Genomic DNA, 21,172 nt, shown 5'->3' with positions numbered 1-21,172 from the left:
AAGCAAATAGACTGCAAACTCTGGAATACAAAAACAACATGAAAAGCTAGCACAATTGAAAGCATCCGACACCCACCACAGGAGCAGCTGGACTGTTCTCTGTCAGAATTATTACAAGCTTATTTAGAAAAATTCCAGCAGGCTTAGGATTCTGGAAACTTTCCAGTTCAAATTGGAATGAGTAAGAAACAAGCTATTTCTTTAAATAGAAACTGGCAGACATTTTTTGATAACTATGGTAAACAAAATTGGCCAGAATGGGAAACTTCAATTGTTGTCAACTAAAATGTTTGAAACTTTTTTTGGTGGAAGAGGAAGATAAATCATATTAGATAAAATTGTTTATATTTGCTGGGACAAAGAAGGAAGTTACTTATTTTTCCTTTCCTTTAAAATTTTTCTCTTCCTTTTCTTTGTACTTTTTATTTTCTCTACTATGTATTTATTTTATCTGTATAATGTACTCGTTAATAAACATTGTTTTAATTTTAATTAATTAAAAATTTGTACAGAATAAAAGCAATGAATTTTTTTTAAAAAGGAAAAGTGAACAAATTAAAGAAATGTGATGTAAATAAGAACGAAATAGAAAAGACAGGAGAAAGAGAAAAACAAAAAAAGGATATAAACTGTCCGTTCTTCTTCACAGCAATTATAAATGCTTTTATATTTTCCAAAGTTGTGTCTTAAATACTAATTATAATTAATAATTATATGGCATTCCACAGTCAGCCAGATGTTCAGAATGCATTTGGCATTTTAGTCTGCCTATCAAGTCCTTCCTGTTATATCTTCTGTGTCAATCAGGGATAAGGCTGATTGGAGCATCATGAATTCAAGGGCCATCTACCCCTCATTGTAGTCGCCAATCCCCTGGCCAGTCTTTTGGGCATAAACTGGTTTGAGCCATTGGGGCTAACCATTGCCGGGATACAATCTGTGACTATATCAGATGATTTTGACCATTTGTATGATGAATTTGCTGATGTGTTCGAGGGAACATTGGGTAATTATAAGGGCACCCCTATTACATTGAATTTAGACCCCACGGTTGCACCTATTCGCCTTAAAGCCCGGAAGGTGCCCTTCGGTATTAGAGCTAAAGTGGAGGCAAAATTGAATAAATTAATCAGCCAGAGTATCTTGGAGCCCGTTGATCATTCACAGTGGGAGACCCCGATAGTCACCCCTGTGAAGGCCGATCGGTCCATAAGAATCTGTGCTGATTATCGTTCCACTTTGAATAAAGCGCTGCAGGCCAATCTGTACCCTGTTGCAGTAGTGCAGCACTTATTGCATTCATTGGGACAGGGACGGATTTTCGCTAAATTAGATATGGCCCAGGCTTATCAATGGCTACCTGTTGATGAGCCTACGATCAAGCCTCAGAATATTGTAACCAATAAGAGGGCCTTCAAATGCCGCAGGCTCCAGTTTGGAGTCTGCGTGGCTCCCTGGTTGTTTCAGGGACTAATGGAACGCCTGCTGCACGGGCTAGATGGTGTAGTCCCATATTTTGATGACATATTGCTGGCCGCCAAGGACACAGCAGATCTTGTCAAGATACAGGCCAGCTTAACATGTTTCAGGGAAGCCGGACTTCACTTAAAGAAAAGTAAGTGCTTATTGGGAGTTCCATCAGTAGAGTTTTTAGGATTTTTGATAGATTCCACAGGAATATACCCCACACCATGCAAAGTGGAAGTTATTCATAGGGCTCCTACCCCTACCTCTAAACAGGAACTGCAGGCATTTTTAGGCTTGCTTAATGTTTACGCGGTGTTCTTACTGCATAAAGCATCTGTGGCAGAACCCCTCCGTAGGCTTCTGGATAAGGTATGGAATTGGGGACAGACTGAGGCCAAAGCTTTTGCCACCGTTAAGTCACTATTGACGTTAGCGGCTGTCCTCATGCAATATAATGAGAGGCTACCGTTGACTCATCACCTTATGGCGTTGGGGCAGTTCTAGCACATAGGTTGCCAGATAGGCAGGATGATCCTATTGCCTATTTCTCACGCACCTTATCAACCACGGAACATAATTACAACCAGGTCGATAAGGAGGTGCTTGCGGCTGTTGCTGGAATCAAGAGATTCCATGATTTGTACGGCCGCTGTTTCCTTATCACCGATCATAAGCCACTTCTGGGCATTCTGGCGGGCGACCACCAGACGCCTTTAATTTTATCATCTCGGATGCTATGGTTGTCTGAATTTTTAGCTGCCTATTCCTACCGGTTGGAGTATTGGCCTGGGAAACATTTAGGGCACACTGATGTCCAGAGTCACTCCCCATTACCCATTCCAGTGCAGGACCCAGCTCCTGCATGTAAGGTACTCGCCCTGGACGAGTTGAAGCTCCCTATCACTGCATTGTATATAGAAGCACACTCACATAAGGACAAGGTAATTCTGAGGGTCCTGGAGTGGGTCCGCAGAGGCTGGCCTCTGGGTCAGTTGGGGGAGGAGTTCCTGCTGTTTGTCCAAAGGCAAACAGAACTGTCCGAGCTAAGGGGTGCCTCCTATGAGGCAATAGAGTGGTCATTCCACAAACGCTGCACTACCAAATGTTAGAGCCAGGTGCATGAGGGGCATCTGGGCATTGTCCATATGAAAGCCTTGGCCCGGAGTGCCCCGTGGTGGCCTAAAATGGATGAAGCAATCCTAGATTGGGTATGGCAATGCAATATTTGTCAGTTGTCTCAGCCGGTGCCACTAATGGCGGAAGCTAGGGAATGGGAAACCCCCCCAGCCCTGTGGTCCTGACTGCATGTGGATTTTGCCAAACCCATTCAGGGAACCATGATCTTGGTAGTGGTAGACACATTTTCCAAATGGGTCGAGATTGTGTCCATGGGCCACAGAGGCAACAATCAGGGTATTGAAACGTATATTCACCCGTCATGGAATCCCAGATGTGGTGGTCTCGGACAATGGATGACTGAAAGTTTCCAAACATTCTTGGCCTTCCTTGGGGTATGCCAAGCATTGATGTCCCCATTCCACCCTGCCAGTAATGGCAGGGCAGAATGGGCGGTCCGCAAAGGAGGCACTCGGTAGAATGGGAATGGGCCATTACAGGAGAAAATATCTGATTATTTGCTGTTACAACATTCAACCCCCTGTCCATTAATTAATAAAAGTCCAGCGGAGCTGCTAATGGGCTGATGGCTCTGGACGACACTAGACAGAATACACCCTCATTATGCAACAAATGCCCATAACCAGGTGGGGGGAGTGTGCAAGTGAGGGTTTGATAAAGGGGATTGGGTCTTCACACAGAATTTTGCAGGCATTCAAAAATGGGTGCCCAGGGAGATAATAGAAGTAACGGGTCCCTGCTCTTACAGGGTCCTACTCACCGATGGTCAGGTGTGGAGATGACATATAGGCCAACTATGTAGCTGGCATGCACCACGGGGCCCTAGGGCATCCGACTCAAGAAACAGGGACAATGTGCAGGCCCCAGAGGCCACAACCGATACGGAATACAGACAACTTCCAGAAACATCCAGCGCTGCCTGCTGGCCAAACATTCCACCGGACTTTCCATGCATGCTGTTCCCGCCAGATGACATCTCGATGGCCGACTCACCTGGCAACCAAAGTTCCAAGGCAGGACTCCAGGGAGTCCCATGGACCGTCATCGAGAAGGGCGAGTACCGAATTCACCAATTATGTCGCAGTCGCCTGTCCAACCCCTTCAACGCTCTCAAAGGAGCAGGCGACGGCCGGCCTACCTCTCAGACTACGCATGCACAGTCTGGGGGGAAAGTGGTGTTATATCTTCTGTGTCAATCAGGGAGGTTGATTACCATTGGCTGAAATTAAAGGAGGGTTCTGGTGGGGAAAAATCGTGTTCTAATTGGTTGCCGGTTTGACAGCCTCCTGTATAAATAGCTGTCAAACCGGCTGGCTCTGTTCTGTTACCATAGTTGTGTTTATTAAAGCAGTTCGTGTTTCAGCAATCTCTCACCTCAGCCATTTATTCCTCAACGGGGAATATTTAAAACTTCCCAAGATATGTTATTACAAATATAATAGGGATATGGTCTATATATTATATATCATACCATAGGAACCATACCGTTGGATCCTGTGAACTAAGGAATTGTCACTCAGCAATGGTACTAGGCTAGGAACTCTCATGCATCATATTATTTGAGTAATTGTTGGCTTTTTGTGCTCTGGAAGGACCTTATTTCAAATAGGATGTTTTTTTACTTTGTAATGTATTTCTTATAGGAATTTGGGGACTTGTTACAAAATGTTTAATATTTTTACAGCAGCATTATATTGAATTACCATATTTTTTGGAATATAAGATGCACTGGAGTATAAGACACACCAAGGTTTTGAAGAGGCAAATTAAAGAAAAGTAGGTAGGTAGATAGAGGGATAGAGAGGGAGAGAAAGACAGAGAAATACAGTAAATAGGTAGGGGGAGAGAGAGTAGTCAGGTAGGTAGGTAGGTAGATAAAGGGATATAGAGAGAGAAATAGAGAGAGATAGAGAAATATAGTAGGTAGGTAGGGAGAGAGAGGGTGTAGGTAGGTAGGTAGGTAGGTAGGTAGGTAGGTAGGTAGAGGGATAGAGAGAGAGAAATAGAGAAATACAGTAAGATAGGGACAGAGAGAGTAGGTAGGTTGACGGATAGAGAGAGAGAAATAAAAAGAGAGAGAGAAATACAGTAGATAGGTAGGGAGATTGAGAGAGTAGGTAAGTCGGTTTTCACAAAAACAGGTCCGTTTTTTTGCCAAAAAGATGCATGCATTGCCTTATGGAGGCTTATACACTGCTGCTGGGGGCTGGGGGGGGGGACAAAAATGGCCCGTTTTTTGCTCATTTCTGCCTACCCCAGCCCCCAGGAGCTCTCTGAAAGCCTCCATAAGACTATGCACAGCCATTTTGGTGAAGGGACAGGGCTCTGGGTGGCAAAAAAATGCTGCATTTGGTGTATAAGACGCATCCAGATTTTCAGCCTCTTTTTTGAGGAAAAGTGCATCTTATACTCTGAAAAATACAGTATCTCTGTTTGTATCAGCAATTATTCTGCTTCCCGGAATAAATCTTGGCAACAAGTTACGAGCTTTGGGCACTGAATGGATTTTGTAATTAATACACATTTGAGTTAAGGAACCACAGTAACACACAGCATGGCAACTTTTATAGAATTCTGTAACTTGCACTTGCCGTTGGACAATTATTTAGGTCTCCTATGATATAAAAAAGTATATTTGTTTGAAAAGTAATTAAAATACATCTGTTTTCCTCTTGGCTTTGTAGATCATGTTTTGCACATTGAATACACACAAAATTGATATGAACAAGCTTTTGGGTGTACAAATTGGTCTTGAAGACTTTATATTTGCTCATGTCAAAGGAATAAAAAAAGAAGTGGAAGTCTTCAAATCAGAAGACTCACTTGGACTTACCATTACAGATAATGGAAATGGATGTGCCTTCATAAAGGTAGGTTGGGGATGAAGTGAATACAGGTAGTCCTCAACGTATGACCACAATTGAGCCCAAAATTTAGGTTGCTAAGTGAGAAATGTGTTAAGTGAGTTTTGCCCCATTTTATGACTTTTCTTGCCATATTTGTTAAGTGAAGCACTACAGTTATTAAGTTGGTAACATAGTTGTTAAGTGAATCTGGCTTTCCCATTGACTTTGTTTGTCAGAAATTTGCAAAAGGAGATCACATGACCCCTTGACACTGCAGTCGTCATAAATATGAACCAGTTGTCAAGCATCCAAATGTAATGCACATGACCATGGGGAATCCTGCAGCAGTCATAAGTGTGAAAAATGGTCATGTCATTTTTTTCAGTGCTGTTATAACTTTGAACGGTCACTAAATGAACTGTTGTAAGTCAAGGACTGCCTGTATGAGAAACATGAACAGAATATCAATTATTTTATTAATTTATGGTGGTAGCATTGAAACTGTGTTGAGTAACTCCTAAAGCGAATGGTTTGAAAGCCTAATACTGATATTATTCCTTGAGTGAACACTTAGAGAAGAAGGAATATCTGACCGAACCATTTCTTTTTTAAAACTGAACATTTCAGTTATGAAAGACACTGTATGCTGTATTTTGTATGCATTTGATCCTTATTCTATTATTATCATTTTTAATTGTCCTTAAAAAAACATTGATCATGCGGACATTATGCATATCTACATAAACTAAGCCCATAATTCCTACAAAAACGTATGATAGCTTACTCAGAAGGGAGATGAGGGAGAGGCAGCATACTTTTTTCTTTATTGCATAATAACTGTTATATACCATACATTTTTTTCACCACTATTTGTTCATGTCAGTTATATTTTGCTGTCAGTTTTTCCTCTGAGCAAATTCTTCCCTGTCCTGGCCACCTGAATGAATGTTGTGCTCTATTTTTAATATTATGTATTGTCTTATTTTTTTTTTTTGTCTTTGTACCCCCTTCCCCGTGTTTTGTAAGCCGCCCTGAGTCCCCTCAGGGAAAAGGGCAGCCTATAAATTATAATAAACATTCCAAACATTCCAAACACCTTCCTTTGGATAGAGAGGGAAGTTGATAAGGGCTGGAAAAATCTCCCTGTCAATCACATATCTCCAAGCTTTATAGATTAATACTTTTTTTAAAAAATCTCATTTTTTTCTAATAATTTACAATTTGCTCAGATATAGTGCATGTGTATTTGTAGATCAGAAAAACAAAACAGGGTGAATTAACTCATTATTCCAGAATTTTGGCTTTGATAAGATTTATATGATTACAATCTTCCTATGGCAATTTTTATCTTTGAGGAAGAATGAAAATTAGATTATATTCTCTGATCCTCAGAAGTAACTTACATAAAGTCAAAGGAAATTGTTAACATTCATTGTAAAAGATACGGTTAAAAAAACCAAAATTTTGAAGATGGAGGCAAATCAGTATTTCTTTTCTAAAGTTCTCAAATGCAGAAGAACTGAAAGCAAGGCCTTCACATAAGATCTTGATAAGTGCTGTACATTTATTTAGCTGTTTGAAATGATGGAATATGGATTGTTAAGTATAAATTCTGAACTGCCTTGTATGTTTTGCAGATGTTAACTATAACTATATGTTTCATCATTTGAGTTTTTCCTGCCCTTCTTTCTAATGACACCCCAAATCTCCTGAAAATTTCTTCAAGGCAGTAAGAGCAGACTAGAGAAGGTTAGTGAAAAGGTGATGGACACAGGAGACTACTATCTTCTTAATTTCCTGGATATATAAAGAGAATGAAAATCTCTTCTCTTGATAATCTCCCATTAGATTTTGGATAGATGGATCTTGGCTAAAAATGAGAGACTGTTCATGTTCATATTTGTAGTTCATAATTTCCTGAACCAGACTATTTTTTTCCATTCATCATAATATATGCGCAATTGTTTTTGTCTGCAGAGAATTAAAGCAGGAAGTCTTATTGACCAAATAAAAGTGATATGTGTTGGTGACCACATAGAATCTATAAATGGAAAAAATGTAGCAGCCTATCGTCATTATGAAGTTGCTAAGAATTTAAAGGACTTGAAGAAGGGCCAGACATTTACATTAAAACTGATAGAACCTATGAAATCATTTGGTGAGTGGAATATATCCACCAAAACATTATATTTGTACTGATAATCTTATTGCAATAGAGTAAAACTATTCTCAATGATCATCACAATTAAGCTACTTAATCATAAGGTTTAAATATGTCTTTCCATACTTGAACTCTATTACACTAATTATTATGCAGGCAACTTTGTACAAAGCTCAAAAACTTTATTTTTTTCTGGCGCATACAAAAAGGGGTTATCAAGTCCAGCATGATTCATGGGATATATCAAATTTTAATTTTGTTGGGCAGCCTGATTTAAAATAAAGACAGAAATTAAACAAAATATTGAAAGCAATGTGCTTTCAAATTTATCTTCTTTCATTACCCTCTTGGTAATGGTTTTTCAGATATGCAAATCTACTTCAATCAATCCCCACTAGGTATATCTTTAGTGCCCTTTAAGGAGAATTGAAAGATTCACTGTTTACCTTTTTGTTGTAATTTGGTTAATATTCAATTACACAGCCATACTTGATCTGAGTTGCAGAAACTTCAAATTTTCAGTAAATATAAAAATATACTTTAGACAATGTGGGAAATGAGATTCTTATTTTTGAATGGAGCAGCATCTATTTTTTTTCAGGAAATAGAAGCATTTCTTTGCTATGACAACTATTTTGTTGTCTAAACATTGCTGGGTGAGAATTTTAGTGATGTTTAGTTAATTGGCCAGTCTTACATCTGGAAGCACATCTTACATTTTGTGGAAGCACAAAATTAAGAGGAGAGGTCAACAAGAATTGCAGCTGCATCTCCAATAGTTTGTCTTTGCCAATTAATTTTTTGGGGTAGATTTTCAAGCCAAAGGCTATATAGTATGATGAAGTAGCACCATGATGACAAACCTATGACACGCATGCCCAAAGTGGCACGCGAAGACATGTTGCCTGGAACATGTGGCCTTCTCTGTTTGTCTTCCAGGTTTCTGGCATGCATGCTCACACAACGATCAGCTGTCTGCGCATGCGGTAGTGCTGAAAACCGGTGTGCACATGCGCATTGGCCAGCTGATTGTTGCATGTGCATGCACATCAGAACCCAGAAGTTTGGCTTTTCCGGAGCGCAATCCCTTCGCCCGTGTGGCAGTGCTGAAAACCAGCCTGCGCATATGCGCCGGCTAGCTGATAGTCGGGCATGCATGTGCACGAGAACCAAGAAGTTTGGCTTTTCTGACACATGGCCCTGATGAGCATGCACACACGGTGTTTCTGCGCTACCTTTTTGGCACTCAGTAGCACTCAGGTTCGCCATCACTGAAATAGCACATTGAAATTAAATTGCTATTCGCTAACAACAGGTGTGATGAAATCATACGCATTGGACTTACTGACTCTTTGATATCCTTGAAAAGTTTAGTTAGATATTAGGACAGTTATTTAAGCAGTTATAAGTGAGATAGACGACTTAATAAGCAGAATGTTTTTTTTAATTACTGTAAGCTAGTCATTGTTGATTGAAACATAAATTTCCCAATCTACCAATTTATAAAATGTGTGGATCTTGGCTCTATGAAAAAGTTTTAATGATTCTTCTAAAGTAATCTTCAGATTAAATCCAGTTCTGAGTTGAATTAATAGATTGCCAACTTCATCCTATGAACCATACATTTGGGTTTGATGTTGTGCGGCGTTGTTCGCCACACTGGTGGGCTGCTCATGTGTCCTTGCCTAATCAAAAGGAAAACACCAGACGAAATTCCTTGGGATGAGCAAAAGCCTCGAAGGATCCTCGAAGGGCTCTTTTATTAGAAAAAGTTAGTTACAGCGTCATAATCACACATGGCACAAGTAAGCTAATGAAAAGTTCACAGCATTCCAGAAATAAACCAATAGAAAGTCACATCATGGCAAAGGGTGGGCAAAGGGGGGCAAAGGGGGAACAGAAGATTTCAAGCTGCATGGCATTGGGAGGGGGAGAGAGGAAACAGAAAGCTATAGCACAGCATAGGGCATGTGTGGGAGTAGGCTGGCTCACACAGTTCTTGTTACATTAGGCTGCATAGTGAGTTATGACCGTTAGGCAATGTTTTTGCATCCCTGTGTATGTGTGTTTCAGACAGCCGAAGCTGTCCTGCACGCAAACATCCAGAATGAATTCCAACATCTCCTCTGTTTTTGTTTTAAAAAGCAGCGTCTCCCTCTTCATCGCTGGGCATGCGGAAGGGATCTTTCCCCATGAAAGGGGTTGACTGTTCATGTAACTCCATGTGGTTGACAATGTGAATTTTCTTCTGTGGAGCCAAGCTAGAGAGTATATTCTTGCACATTGCAAATAAAGAGGGTACACATTGAATACAGCAGCACAACAGTATCAGCAAAGCAACAAGGGTTATAATGGTCTTGACAGTATTTCCCAACCAGCTAAAATTAGGTAGCCAAGAGGTCAGCCAATCCCACAAGGAGTCCGAGGCCTTATATGTCTGTCTAACTGTTTGAACAATATCATGTAATTTTTCCACACTGGTTTCAATTTCTCCGGACTGGTTCAAATAATGACAACAGGTAGCATTCAACCAAACACATAGGCCTCCTTCCTTGCTTAACAAGTAATCCAAAGCTAATCTATGTTGAGTTAAAATTCCAGCTAAAGAGTCAACTTCTGCCTGCAGGGCTTGTAGCCCAAATATCGTGGTGTTAGCTAGGGTTTCCATTTGAGCAGATAAGATACGCAGTTGTTTAACGTTCCATGCGACACCCAAGAGTGGTAGGGCTATAGCAATAAATCTTTCACCTTCTGTCAGATAGGTATTGTCAGGATCATAACCTAAAGCTGGATTGATTGCTTTCTTTTGTCTGGCCCACCCAAATTGTTTCTCCCAGGCACTATCGGGTTGAGACATGGGATGTGCTGAGATTCCGGCAGGTGCCAGAGTTCCAATAGTGCAAGTACCATTCCATACAGGGGGCAACACCTTCCCAGCCCAATGACCACAAAGCCAGTACAGGCCAGGTGGTAACCCATACAAATAATACCCATGATGGCCCCAGATTTGTTCCTGTATTCTGTTAAAGGCAACCATCCCTCTCCTGTTAGAGAATAAATCTATGACTATACTATCTTCTTTTCTACACTTAAAATGCTCAGGTAATGATAAGTGTGAACAATCGTAGCCAGTTTCTGTAATTTTGAAAGTAGCATTGCAGTGGGGATAATCCCCAACAGAAAAGCGGGGCAAAGGGATTTGCTTGGTGATACCACCAATAGTTACTGCTTCATAACCTTCATGCGAGACATTCCACCATGTAATGCAGATGGGGGCAAGAGGGGGTAAAACCCGATGTGTCAAAATATACTGGGCAGAATCGTAGATAGTATGTGCACGATTACTTTTTGTGGAATATAGTACAGTAACATTCCAGCCTGTGAGGTTTAAAGTTCCAGAGGCTAGAATGGGCCAGCCCTGCATGTTAGAGGCAGGGCCGTGCGTACAAACCCAGCAATCAGACAGATTGTTAATACGGGTAAGGTTATGTATAAGAAGATGAAACTCATTTACATGCCAATCCATTGTGCGTTTGGGCCGATGATGTGGGGTGGAGACATCCTTTGCCCCAGCAGGAACTGCCTGACATTCCCCAACCCAGATAAGCAAAAACAAAATGACCATCAATAAAGCAAAGATAATCATGTGATGTGAAAATGGTCTGCAGTCCAAAGGCTTGGAAACTTCCTCCGGGGGATTGGAAGGTGGAGGGTGCTCTGCCCTGTTCTCCAGGTCAGAGACAGAGACAGCCTCAAGCTGTGGTTCCTGCTGGTTGGTCATGGTCAGGCGGCTTCTGTGTTTGTGTAGGTGGTTGTGTAGGTGGTTTTGGCAAATATGGTCTTATGTGCCGTCCTGGGATCCAAAGAACCTTGTCTTTCAGTTGGATGGCAGCATAGCCCCTTCCCCAGGTAATCAGGTCAGCAGGTCCTCGCCACGTCAGGTCAGGCAAGCAGCGATAGTAGACAGGTGGTCGAAGAGTGTCAGCAGAAGGTGGAGCTGCGAAATGACGAGTTGCTGCTGAGGAAGGCGGCTGACCGGTGAGATTTAAAAAGTTTAATGTATAGAGACAAAGATTAAGAATGTTTTGCAAAGCTGGGAGGCTAGGGGGTGCTTTCCCCTGTGTTTCAATGTAGCGATCAAGGGCATGCTTAAGAGTCTGATTAGCGCGCTCAACCATTGCCTGTCCTTGGCTGTTATATGGAATGCCGAATTTGTGCACAATGTCCCATTGGTTGCAAAAAGCAGCAAATGCTGCACTGGTATAAGCGGGCCCATTGTCTGTTTTTATCTCTTTTGGGCGTCCCAGCGATGCGAAGGTTCGAATGCAGTGGTTGATAACATGTTTTGTGGCTTCTCCCCTTTGTGGGGTAGCAAACAAGAAGCCAGAGAATGTATCTATGATTACATGTAGATACTTTCAAGGAGCAAAGGATGGATATTGAGTCACACATCCATTTGCCAAATTTGGCAACATTCTGTCCCTCTGGGATTAACTCCCATAGGGAGGGAATGAGATTGTCGACTACAATGGGGCATTGATTGCTGATGCCCCTGCCGACGCAAGGCCAAATTGTTTTATGAGCGCTTTTCTGTTCTGATGAAAGTAAGAGTGGCTATCCCAAGGTGTGATAGCAGAAATTAACTTTTGCAGAAATAAGAAAAGTGAGAGTAATTGTAGTTCCAATCAGGGAGAAAGATAGGCCTCATAGATTGATTTCACAATCTGAGTTACATAGAGGCTATCCAAAATCAAGTTAAAGGGTTTATTTGGAAAAGTGGAAAAAGCCAAAATAGAGGCAGCAAGCTCCGCACGCTGAGCGGAAGTCTGCGGGGGAGTAATTTTTGTACACCACCGACCATTCTCCTGCCAAGCACAAGCACCATAGGTTTTGCTTCCGTCAGCAAAAATAGTCATGGCCTGAGGAAGTGGGAGGGGGGAATATGGAGTGTGCCATTGCAGGGGAACAGTTTTCAAAAGAGCCAATCTAAGGTCAGGAGGTGCATGGGCTGGAGAATTTTATTAACAGCCCTCAAATCATGCAAAAAACGCCATTTACCAGATTTCTTTTTTATAACAAACACAGGAGTGTTATAGGGACTCAGGGAGGGCTCAATGTGTCCTTTTTGAAAACTGTTCCTGCACTTTTTGTTCTGATAACAAACACTGGGGTATTGTAAGGGCTGTGGGATATCTCTTTCCTCTTCCTCTCTTCTCTCTCTGTCTCTCTCATCCTCTATCTCTTTGTTCACTTTCTCTTTCTCTCTCTTCCATTCTTCTGTCACTTTCTCCTTCTCTCTCCTCTTTGTCTCTTTCTGTCTCTTTCACTCTTTTTCTTTCTTCCTCTCTTCCACTCTTTCGCCACTTTCTCTTTACTCTCTACTTCCCAACCTGTCCCCATATTTATCTTCGATTAATCATGTTTGCAATAATTTACCTACTTTCCTAATTTCCTTACTGGAGCCCTCGCTCCCTCAAACACACCCACACACACTCACGCACGCACAAAACCATTTTTCTCCATTCCAATTCAGATCCTATGAATCAATTCCTCTGTGAAACATCTGTGAAAAAGATTCAGGTGCTTCAGGCAGGAAAATGTCATCAAAGCAACAGAAAAGAAATCAGAAGAGTCAGTAAGAAAGGGAGTAGCAAGAACTCCTTGAGACATGAAATTACGATGAGGAAAGACTAATAGAGGCATCATAGGGGGTAATGAAAGAGGGGTAGCCGGGATGACCGGAAGAAAGTAAGAAGAGCCAGGCAAATTCACTTGCCAAAAGATTGAAATAAGAAGGAAGATAAGAAGCAGCCTTTTATATGTGGCTGGCTGAATGCCAGGATTAGTTTCCCGACAGTGAGTCAGGTAGGAAAGCAGGCAGAAGCGTCCTTTAAAGGAATGTAATACCGAGGAGCTTCAAAGGCTGAGGGTGACAAAGGCATGCATACAAGGGAAGAGAAAGCTTTGGATTCAGAGTGTGAATTTAGTGAAAAGGTTTCCAAATATGGCGGGGGGGTGTCTGGTCCCCCCATCACGGCTTTTTCATGAACTTTTAAACACTCCATGACGATCCGCCAAGTGGAAAGTATTTTCCCTAGTGCCCTTGGAGGGTCATGGAAATACTTCCCTAATTTTTCCCAAGTGGCTATCCGAATTGAGCCCTTATCAGGATATGTGGGACAATTTTGATAAATATACCTGAGAAGGTCAGTAAGGTCTTTTTTCGAAGGGATGGGGAGAAAGTTCCCATTGTTTTTTAAGATTAATATTGAGGTTTTGGCCAATTCTCTAAGTTCTTGGAGGTGCGCAACCTGAGGCTTAGAGAATTCTGCCCCCATAACTCACGATTGGGAGGATGCTCCGTCTGCGACGGCCGGTCCTGGTATGCAAGGGGCGTTCCTTCGCCGGTAAGCAATGGGGGTGCCAAATGAGACGATGTGCTTGATCAGCAAGATCACGTCGGGGGTCACCAGTTGCGGCGTTGTTCGCCACACTGGTGGGCTGCTCATGTGTCCTTGCCTAATCAAAAGGAAAACACCAGACGAAATTCCTTGGGATGAGCAAAAGCCTCGAAGGATCCTCGAAGGGCTCTTTTATTAGAAAAAGTTAGTTACAGCGTCATAATCACACATGGCACAAGTAAGCTAATGAAAAGTTCACAGCATTCCAGAAATAAACCAATAGAAAGTCACATCATGGCAAAGGGTGGGCAAAGGGGGGCAAAGGGGGAACAGAAGATTTCAAGCTGCATGGCATTGGGAGGGGGAGAGAGGAAACAGAAAGCTATAGCACAGCATAGGGCATGTGTGGGAGTAGGCTGGCTCACACAGTTCTTGTTACATTAGGCTGCATAGTGAGTTATGACCGTTAGGCAATGTTTTTGCATCCCTGTGTATGTGTGTTTCAGACAGCCGAAGCTGTCCTGCACGCAAACATCCAGAATGAATTCCAACAATGTTGTTCATCTTGAAAAGAAGAATAACTATATTTGGAGTTGAATTGGAATTAGGGAAACATATATCTATTGCAGAAATTATCGAGCCAAGGTCAAAAAGTGGAAATTTTGCAGAAGAAAAAATCTGCCGAGGAAGAGAGACTCTTCGACTAAGAGCCAAAGGTTCTGCTACAGTAGAAGAAATGGTGAGTTTTTAATTCATAAATCTTTCTCCTGAAGGCAAATTTTTGTTTTGTTTGGATGAAGCCCTTAAACCTGTGATGGTGGACCTATGGCACACAGAGCCCTCTCTGCCAGAGGTGGGTTGCTCTCAGTTTTACTCCCGGTTCGGTTCGCTCATGCATTGCTCAGGTTACTGCCTCCTGGCTATGGGCAGTTTACAGATTTAAAAAAATCCATGATAAAAGAAACACAAACAGCTGACTGGAGAGCAAGACAACAACCATAAATCATTCAAAAGGGAAGGGGGACATCACAAACATCCTGTCCCCAAGGCTTGGGACTTGGAATAAATAATACCATTTTTTAAAAAAATATGCAATTAGCTTAGTGTAACGTTTTCCAACTTGGGCCACATCGAAGTATGTGGATTTCAACCTCCAGAATTCCCCAGCCAGCATGACCATTTACAAAGAATTCTTGGGATTGATGTTTATATATCTTTAAATTGGCCAGATTGAGTAAAGCTGGTTTAGTAGTAATTAGTTTGGAATCAATATTGATATAACTGTATTGCAAGATACTGAAAATTTTTAAATATTATAATTAATCTGTTTTGCATTACTCATTGCATGGTTTATATTTGTTTCTTCCTTTTGGTAAAGCTTTCAGATGTTGAAGAAAAGGCTACCAAAAAAGTGGATGATCTTCTGGAAATGTATATGGGAATAAGAGATCTTGAACTAGGTCAGTATTTAGGTAACAAACTTTCCTTTCTAGTTCTGCTGGGGCTGCTAGAACTTCAATATAGACATATTCTGAATGTGATACTGCATAAAATATTATTTCTTTTTTTGCCAGCCAAAATAGTAGCTTTAACTTGAATTTAAAATATTTTGTATTATGACAAATGATTTAACATATAATTTCTAAACTACTAAGATGTGATAGATACCCAAAACATCTTAATACTTTCGGAATCCTGTAAAATCATTTGACACCCACTTTAACATATAAGATATGACAACAGGATTACAATATTTGCTCACAGTGCTGGTTCTAAAACAAAAGAAACGTATTCTAAACAATTGAAGATAAGCACTTTCAAGCCAGCAAAGGATGATTCTGAAATGAAAAACTTTTTTCATGAAGAGTTTAGATTGCTGTATCTGACCTCATGTGTGCAAAATAGTGTTGTACAGTATTGAAACTTGTACCCCTTATCTATTTATGTCAGCCTGATATATTAGGATTCTCATTATACTACTTGGAGTAGTAAAGCACAGATCTTAATGTATCAGACTGCATGCTTGACTAGAAAGGTTGATTGTTATGATTGGCCTAAAAGCATAAACTCCTGTTTAGCGATGTGTTAGGCTATTAAGGCAATTGTGTGTATATCTGCTTGGAAATAAGCCTCATTCAGTTTAATGGAGCTTCATTTCAAACAAATGATTATGAACTGTAGGCATACATTCCCCTCCCAATAACCTGAATTCTATTGGCAATTTGAAGCATATATGTTGCCTATCATTAAACATTAAGATCAAATTCTGTCTCTTCCTTTCTTCTTTTTCAATCTCTGTGTGTATGTATATGATTGTAATTCTGAAGATTATTTCTTGCCACAGGGCAATCATACACCAATTGTTCAATGTATTTTGTTGTATATCTGTGCAATCATCTCTGCACAGATAAGGCATATAAATTTAAGCAACAAAATTACAGTGTTATAATTAAGAACCTTTAACAATTATAAGTAAATCCTCTCTCTATGTAAAGCATAGTTATAAACTCTTAGACCCCCCCTAATTATAAATAGCTATATCAGATATATTATTTAACATAATATCAGTTGTTATGTGATGCCTTACCACAATTGTAAAAATAATCAGACATAATTGTCAATAGATTTTTATTTGGAGTAATTATAGATATATTTATTATGAAATATGCATTTAATTTAAAAAGCCAAATATGTAATAGGGATTTGTAATTTCTAGTAGTTCTTCTTAACAGCCATTAGAGGCCAGTATCTGACTGTTCCATATTGGTGTACTGTAATACTGAAATAATATTGTTTGTTAAAACAATCAGAGAATTTCACAATGTGATGAGAAAGAGCATGATAACAAAACAATTTTTTAATAATAAAGACAATGGTGATAATTAATACTTCACTGTTGTTAATAAATGACTTTGATTAGAAAACCTTACTACAGTGTTTAGGTTTTCAGTTCCAATAACATTTACGGTCAGACTCACCTTTTGGTGTCAAAGACATTTGCTTCTAAGAAAACTCTTAAGTATTATTAGAATATAAAATATACCATTATATTTCTGAAAGTTAAATTAAATTAAAACAAATTAGTCTTTATTCTGTCTCCTTTCCCCTTTGACTCCATTATAACATGCAATGGGAAACAGTCCTTATTCAAAAAACAAAGTTCCAGGAAAGCCCCAGTTCTCTAGTGGGAGGTTTATGGGTATTGTGGGGACTGCAAAAACGAAGAAGACTCCTTAAATATTGCTGTTCCTCTTGTTTCTCTTGTCCCTTGTTTACCGGAGTAAGCTTGTAAATTAGATAACACTAAGTAATAATGATATTCATGATATTCAAGCTATGATTGAAAGAGGATCTGAATTTGATTCTTGAAGAATCAAACAGAAGGCACTGCCAACTGCAACCACACAATTTTAGCCCTAGTCTGGTGGTCTCCTCTGCATGGAAGATGATAGACCTATAGCAGGAAGCAAATTCACACTTGTGTTCTCAAGTTTTGTTATCTTCCAACTGAAATTGATGGTGATATTTCTCCTAAGTGGGGCTGAATTTTTAATCCTTAAGAAAATAATAATTCCATAGAGGATTAGTTCCCCTTGCCTTAAATACATTCTATAGATATATATATTTAAATTAAACTTTCCTTTCCTAATTAATTAAGGAAGTTTACAAATGTTTTGCTTTTTAATATACTTTTCTAAAATAAAATGCAATTATTCCAAGCTTGTTTGTATAAAATTCAACTACTACAATTCATATTGATGTGCCTACAAAAATAATTATTTCCCCTCTCTTTCTCTGTCTTGTTTTAGCTGCAACTATGGTAGAAGCCGGAAAAGGCAAGAACAATCCAGATGAATTTGCTGTAGCTCTTGATGAAGCTTTGGGAGATTTTGCATTTCCAGATGAATTTGTCTTTGATGTATGGGGAGCTATAGGTGATACTTTGAAAGGGTGATTTTAATGAGAGGCATTAATTTTATTACAGTACTGTGTGAGCTGTGTGGACACATCACATGCGTAGTCATGTATATGGCATGGGTTATGACCCAAATATTCTAAAATGACCTATTTAAAATGTATAAACCTGACCAAATTAAATGAATGTAGCACTAGTGCAAAGCTTTTAGCCCAATATTGCAGTTAATTTAACATACTCACTTGGAATCTTCGCCGAGCAAAATTCAAGTTCTTTCTCTGCGTATGCACATACCTGCCAGTTGCCAAGCACCCATATTTTGATCATGTGACCATGGGGATAATGCAATGGTGAAAAGTGTGAAAAAATGGTCATAAGTCATTTTTTCAGTATCGTAACTTCGGATGTTCACTAAAGAAATGGTTGTAAGACATACAGACATACAGACATACAAAATGACTAACTAGCTGCATGGAATAAAATGTACTTTTTAAAATTGTTTTAAATTTGGAACTAATAGCATCAAAGAGAGGTTAAAGTTTGTCCAATGTCCGAGAAGTGAACAGAATTTTGTACTGCAGTTCACAAAGCCAGCTTGGTAGCTGTGTGTGAGTTAGATGGCCATATAAATTTATCAAACAAAATCTGTCAATCCTAGATAGATGGCAATGGCAAAACACTTTCAAAAAAACCTTGCCAAGAAACCCTGCATGGATTTGTCCAGACATTTGCCAGGATCAAAAGATATCTTGAAGGTATCAAAAATCAACCCATATCAAACAAAAAAACCTCCACCTATGATTTACTGCTTTAAACTATGAACCAGTTCCTACATTCCATGAAACCTCCACATTTGTCAAGAGAACATAAAGATAATACTGATATTTCCAGTGGACTTTCCTATATATGTATATATAGACCTTACTAAAGTTGGAACCTCTAATATAATAGAACAGTATCAGAAATAGGGATGGATACTTATTAAAGCTATTTCCAAAGTTATCCTCAAGAAAATTATTTTTCTTTCTCCTGTTCTTGTCCTAATTGGTTTGTTGCCAAATGTATTTACAGAAGAATTTAATGGCAAGATCACTGTAATGTTACATTTCAGTAGATCTGATGTAAAGTTAGGATACTATTTTAATCATTTTGCTTTAAACTACAGTAGTTGGAATTGACATTGATGTAGAACACCTATTTAAATGAGAACAGGCTGCCAGTTTGAATTCTTGTCTCTTTCTCTCATATACATTATTTAGATATATATCACACACACACACAGGTGACACTTTGTTCTGTATTATACTATTAAATTCTTACTCCCTATTAAAATAAAATACTTATTTTTTCATTCTGATTCTAATTATGAATCAGGTAGGTTTTGATTGTGCTTTTCAAAAAGCACCAAAAAAAAAAAAACTTTTTTCCCCGGGGTTGGTCTGGAAGAAGTTACAAATGTTGAGCTGAGTCTCACAAGAGTGAAGCTTGTTTCGCAACCCATCAAATACGTCATTAGAGTAAAATACTTTGAACATACTTGTACTACATTTTTACAAATTTCTTTATACCTGACCGTTAAGTAAATAAAATATTTTCTCAAAAATGTTGTTTCCTTTCTTGAGTTCAGAAATAACTTTGTAATAATTTCAGATTAATTCTATTTATCATCTATCTGTCTGTCTACTTATCTATCTTCCTTCCTGCCTGCTTGTCTTTCTGTCTATCTATCATCTATGTATCTATCATCTCTTTCTCTCTCTCTCTACAACCAAAATGGGCATTATTAAATGAAACATGAAAAGTAATTTGCTATCGAGAGTGAGTCTTAAAAGGCTCATTTTGCTGCTCACTGTGTGTTGTGAATATTTTTTTATCACTGAAACTGCTGATGTAAACCTACAAAGCACACAAACCCAAACAGCTGTCGTATAGCTTATCTTCCACAAACCTTCCCTTCCCTTTCCCCAAGTCTGGTAACAGATTTCTTAAAAAGAAAGACGTACTAATACATCTAACATAAAGGATAACATTTCAATTGTGTCATTAGGACTATGGATGTTGGGTGATTCCCTTAACCACATACCACAATGCAGCTGGGCCAGGAGGTGTTTACATATAATTTATTTGATTTATTTCCTTTTAATGTGCCTGAAAAAGTATGTGAGAAGCCTATCCTTCTCACACATGGGTTAATGAGAAGATAGCCTAGAAGTCCCTGGTGGTAGTGATAACTTTCATCCTATGGGCTGTGTCATTTAATACTTAGAAATGAAGAAAAAAAAGTTGCCTTGATTCTAAGTAACTATACATCCAGGTGGAATTTATAAAACACAAGAAAGTAGAATTTAAGCTACAGAAACACATCTATGCACCAATTGGACCAGTGGTGGGTTTCAAAAATTGTTGGAACCTACTCGGTGGGTGTGGCCTCCTTTGTGGGAGTGGCTTGCTGCCCATGTGACCGGATGGGAGTGGCTTGCTGCCCATGTGACCGGATATGAAGATGCCGACGACACTTGTCAGAACCACCTTAAATTACCTCACACACAGCACTGGCATGCATAAGAATATGATGTAAACTTGTTTTTTAAAAGGCATCTTTGGTTTGCATTAAAACAACTTCAACACACGCAATGTTCTGATTGCACCACAAACGCAGTAGTCATCCTTACCTTTCACAGAGGCACTGATATAAGATAAATATGAGCATGATAGTGTAGAATAATCATATCCAAGGACCAGTGGTGGTTTCAAAAAATTTTGGAACCTCTTCTGTAGGTGTGGCCTGCTCTCCGGGTCCACTGGTGGAACCTCTTCTAACCGGTTCAGTAGATTTGACGAACCGGTTCTACTGAATAGGTGCGAACTGGTAGGAACCCACCTCTGAATTGGACCCAAGTGCTATATACAGTGGTACCTTAGTACTCATTGTTAATTGGTTCCAGGAGGTGCAACAAGTACCAAAAATGATGAGTACGAAACACATTTTTCTCATAAGAAATAATGTAGTGAATCACGAGGCAGCCAACACCAACAAGTTTGTGCTAGGACAAAATTTTCACATCAAAATGTGTTGATACCAAATGTGAAGAGTTTTAAAGCAATTTGAGTATCAAAGGATCAATGTATTGTGATATGTTTTATTCTTTGGATATGGATGGTCTGTAGTATAACTTATTACATTATTTTTGAGCCATGCATTTTTGAGCCATGCAGCATTTTAGATTTAATTCTAAAAGGGTAC

At 39.5% G+C, this 21,172-nt stretch overlaps 1 protein-coding gene across 1 annotated transcript in view; it reads left to right on the top strand.

Moving 5' to 3' along the window:
• The window catches only part of GIPC2 (GIPC PDZ domain containing family member 2), a 33,348-nt gene extending 15,074 nt beyond the window's left edge, over positions 1–18,274 (top strand). The window contains exons 2-6 of the mRNA XM_032219107.1: positions 5,289–5,474; positions 7,428–7,608; positions 14,642–14,751; positions 15,391–15,472; positions 17,822–18,274. Coding sequence (XP_032074998.1) covers positions 5,289–5,474; positions 7,428–7,608; positions 14,642–14,751; positions 15,391–15,472; positions 17,822–17,967 — 705 coding nt within the window. The 3' untranslated portion in view covers positions 17,968–18,274. The remainder of the gene's footprint in view (positions 1–5,288; positions 5,475–7,427; positions 7,609–14,641; positions 14,752–15,390; positions 15,473–17,821) is intronic.
• The last annotated feature ends 2,898 nt before the right edge of the window (positions 18,275–21,172 follow it).

The sequence above is a fragment of the Thamnophis elegans genome, chromosome 5 (genome assembly GCF_009769535.1).
Source record: "Thamnophis elegans isolate rThaEle1 chromosome 5, rThaEle1.pri, whole genome shotgun sequence".
Lineage (NCBI taxonomy): Eukaryota > Metazoa > Chordata > Lepidosauria > Squamata > Colubridae > Thamnophis > Thamnophis elegans.
This window is presented reverse-complemented; position numbering and strand designations above follow the sequence as displayed.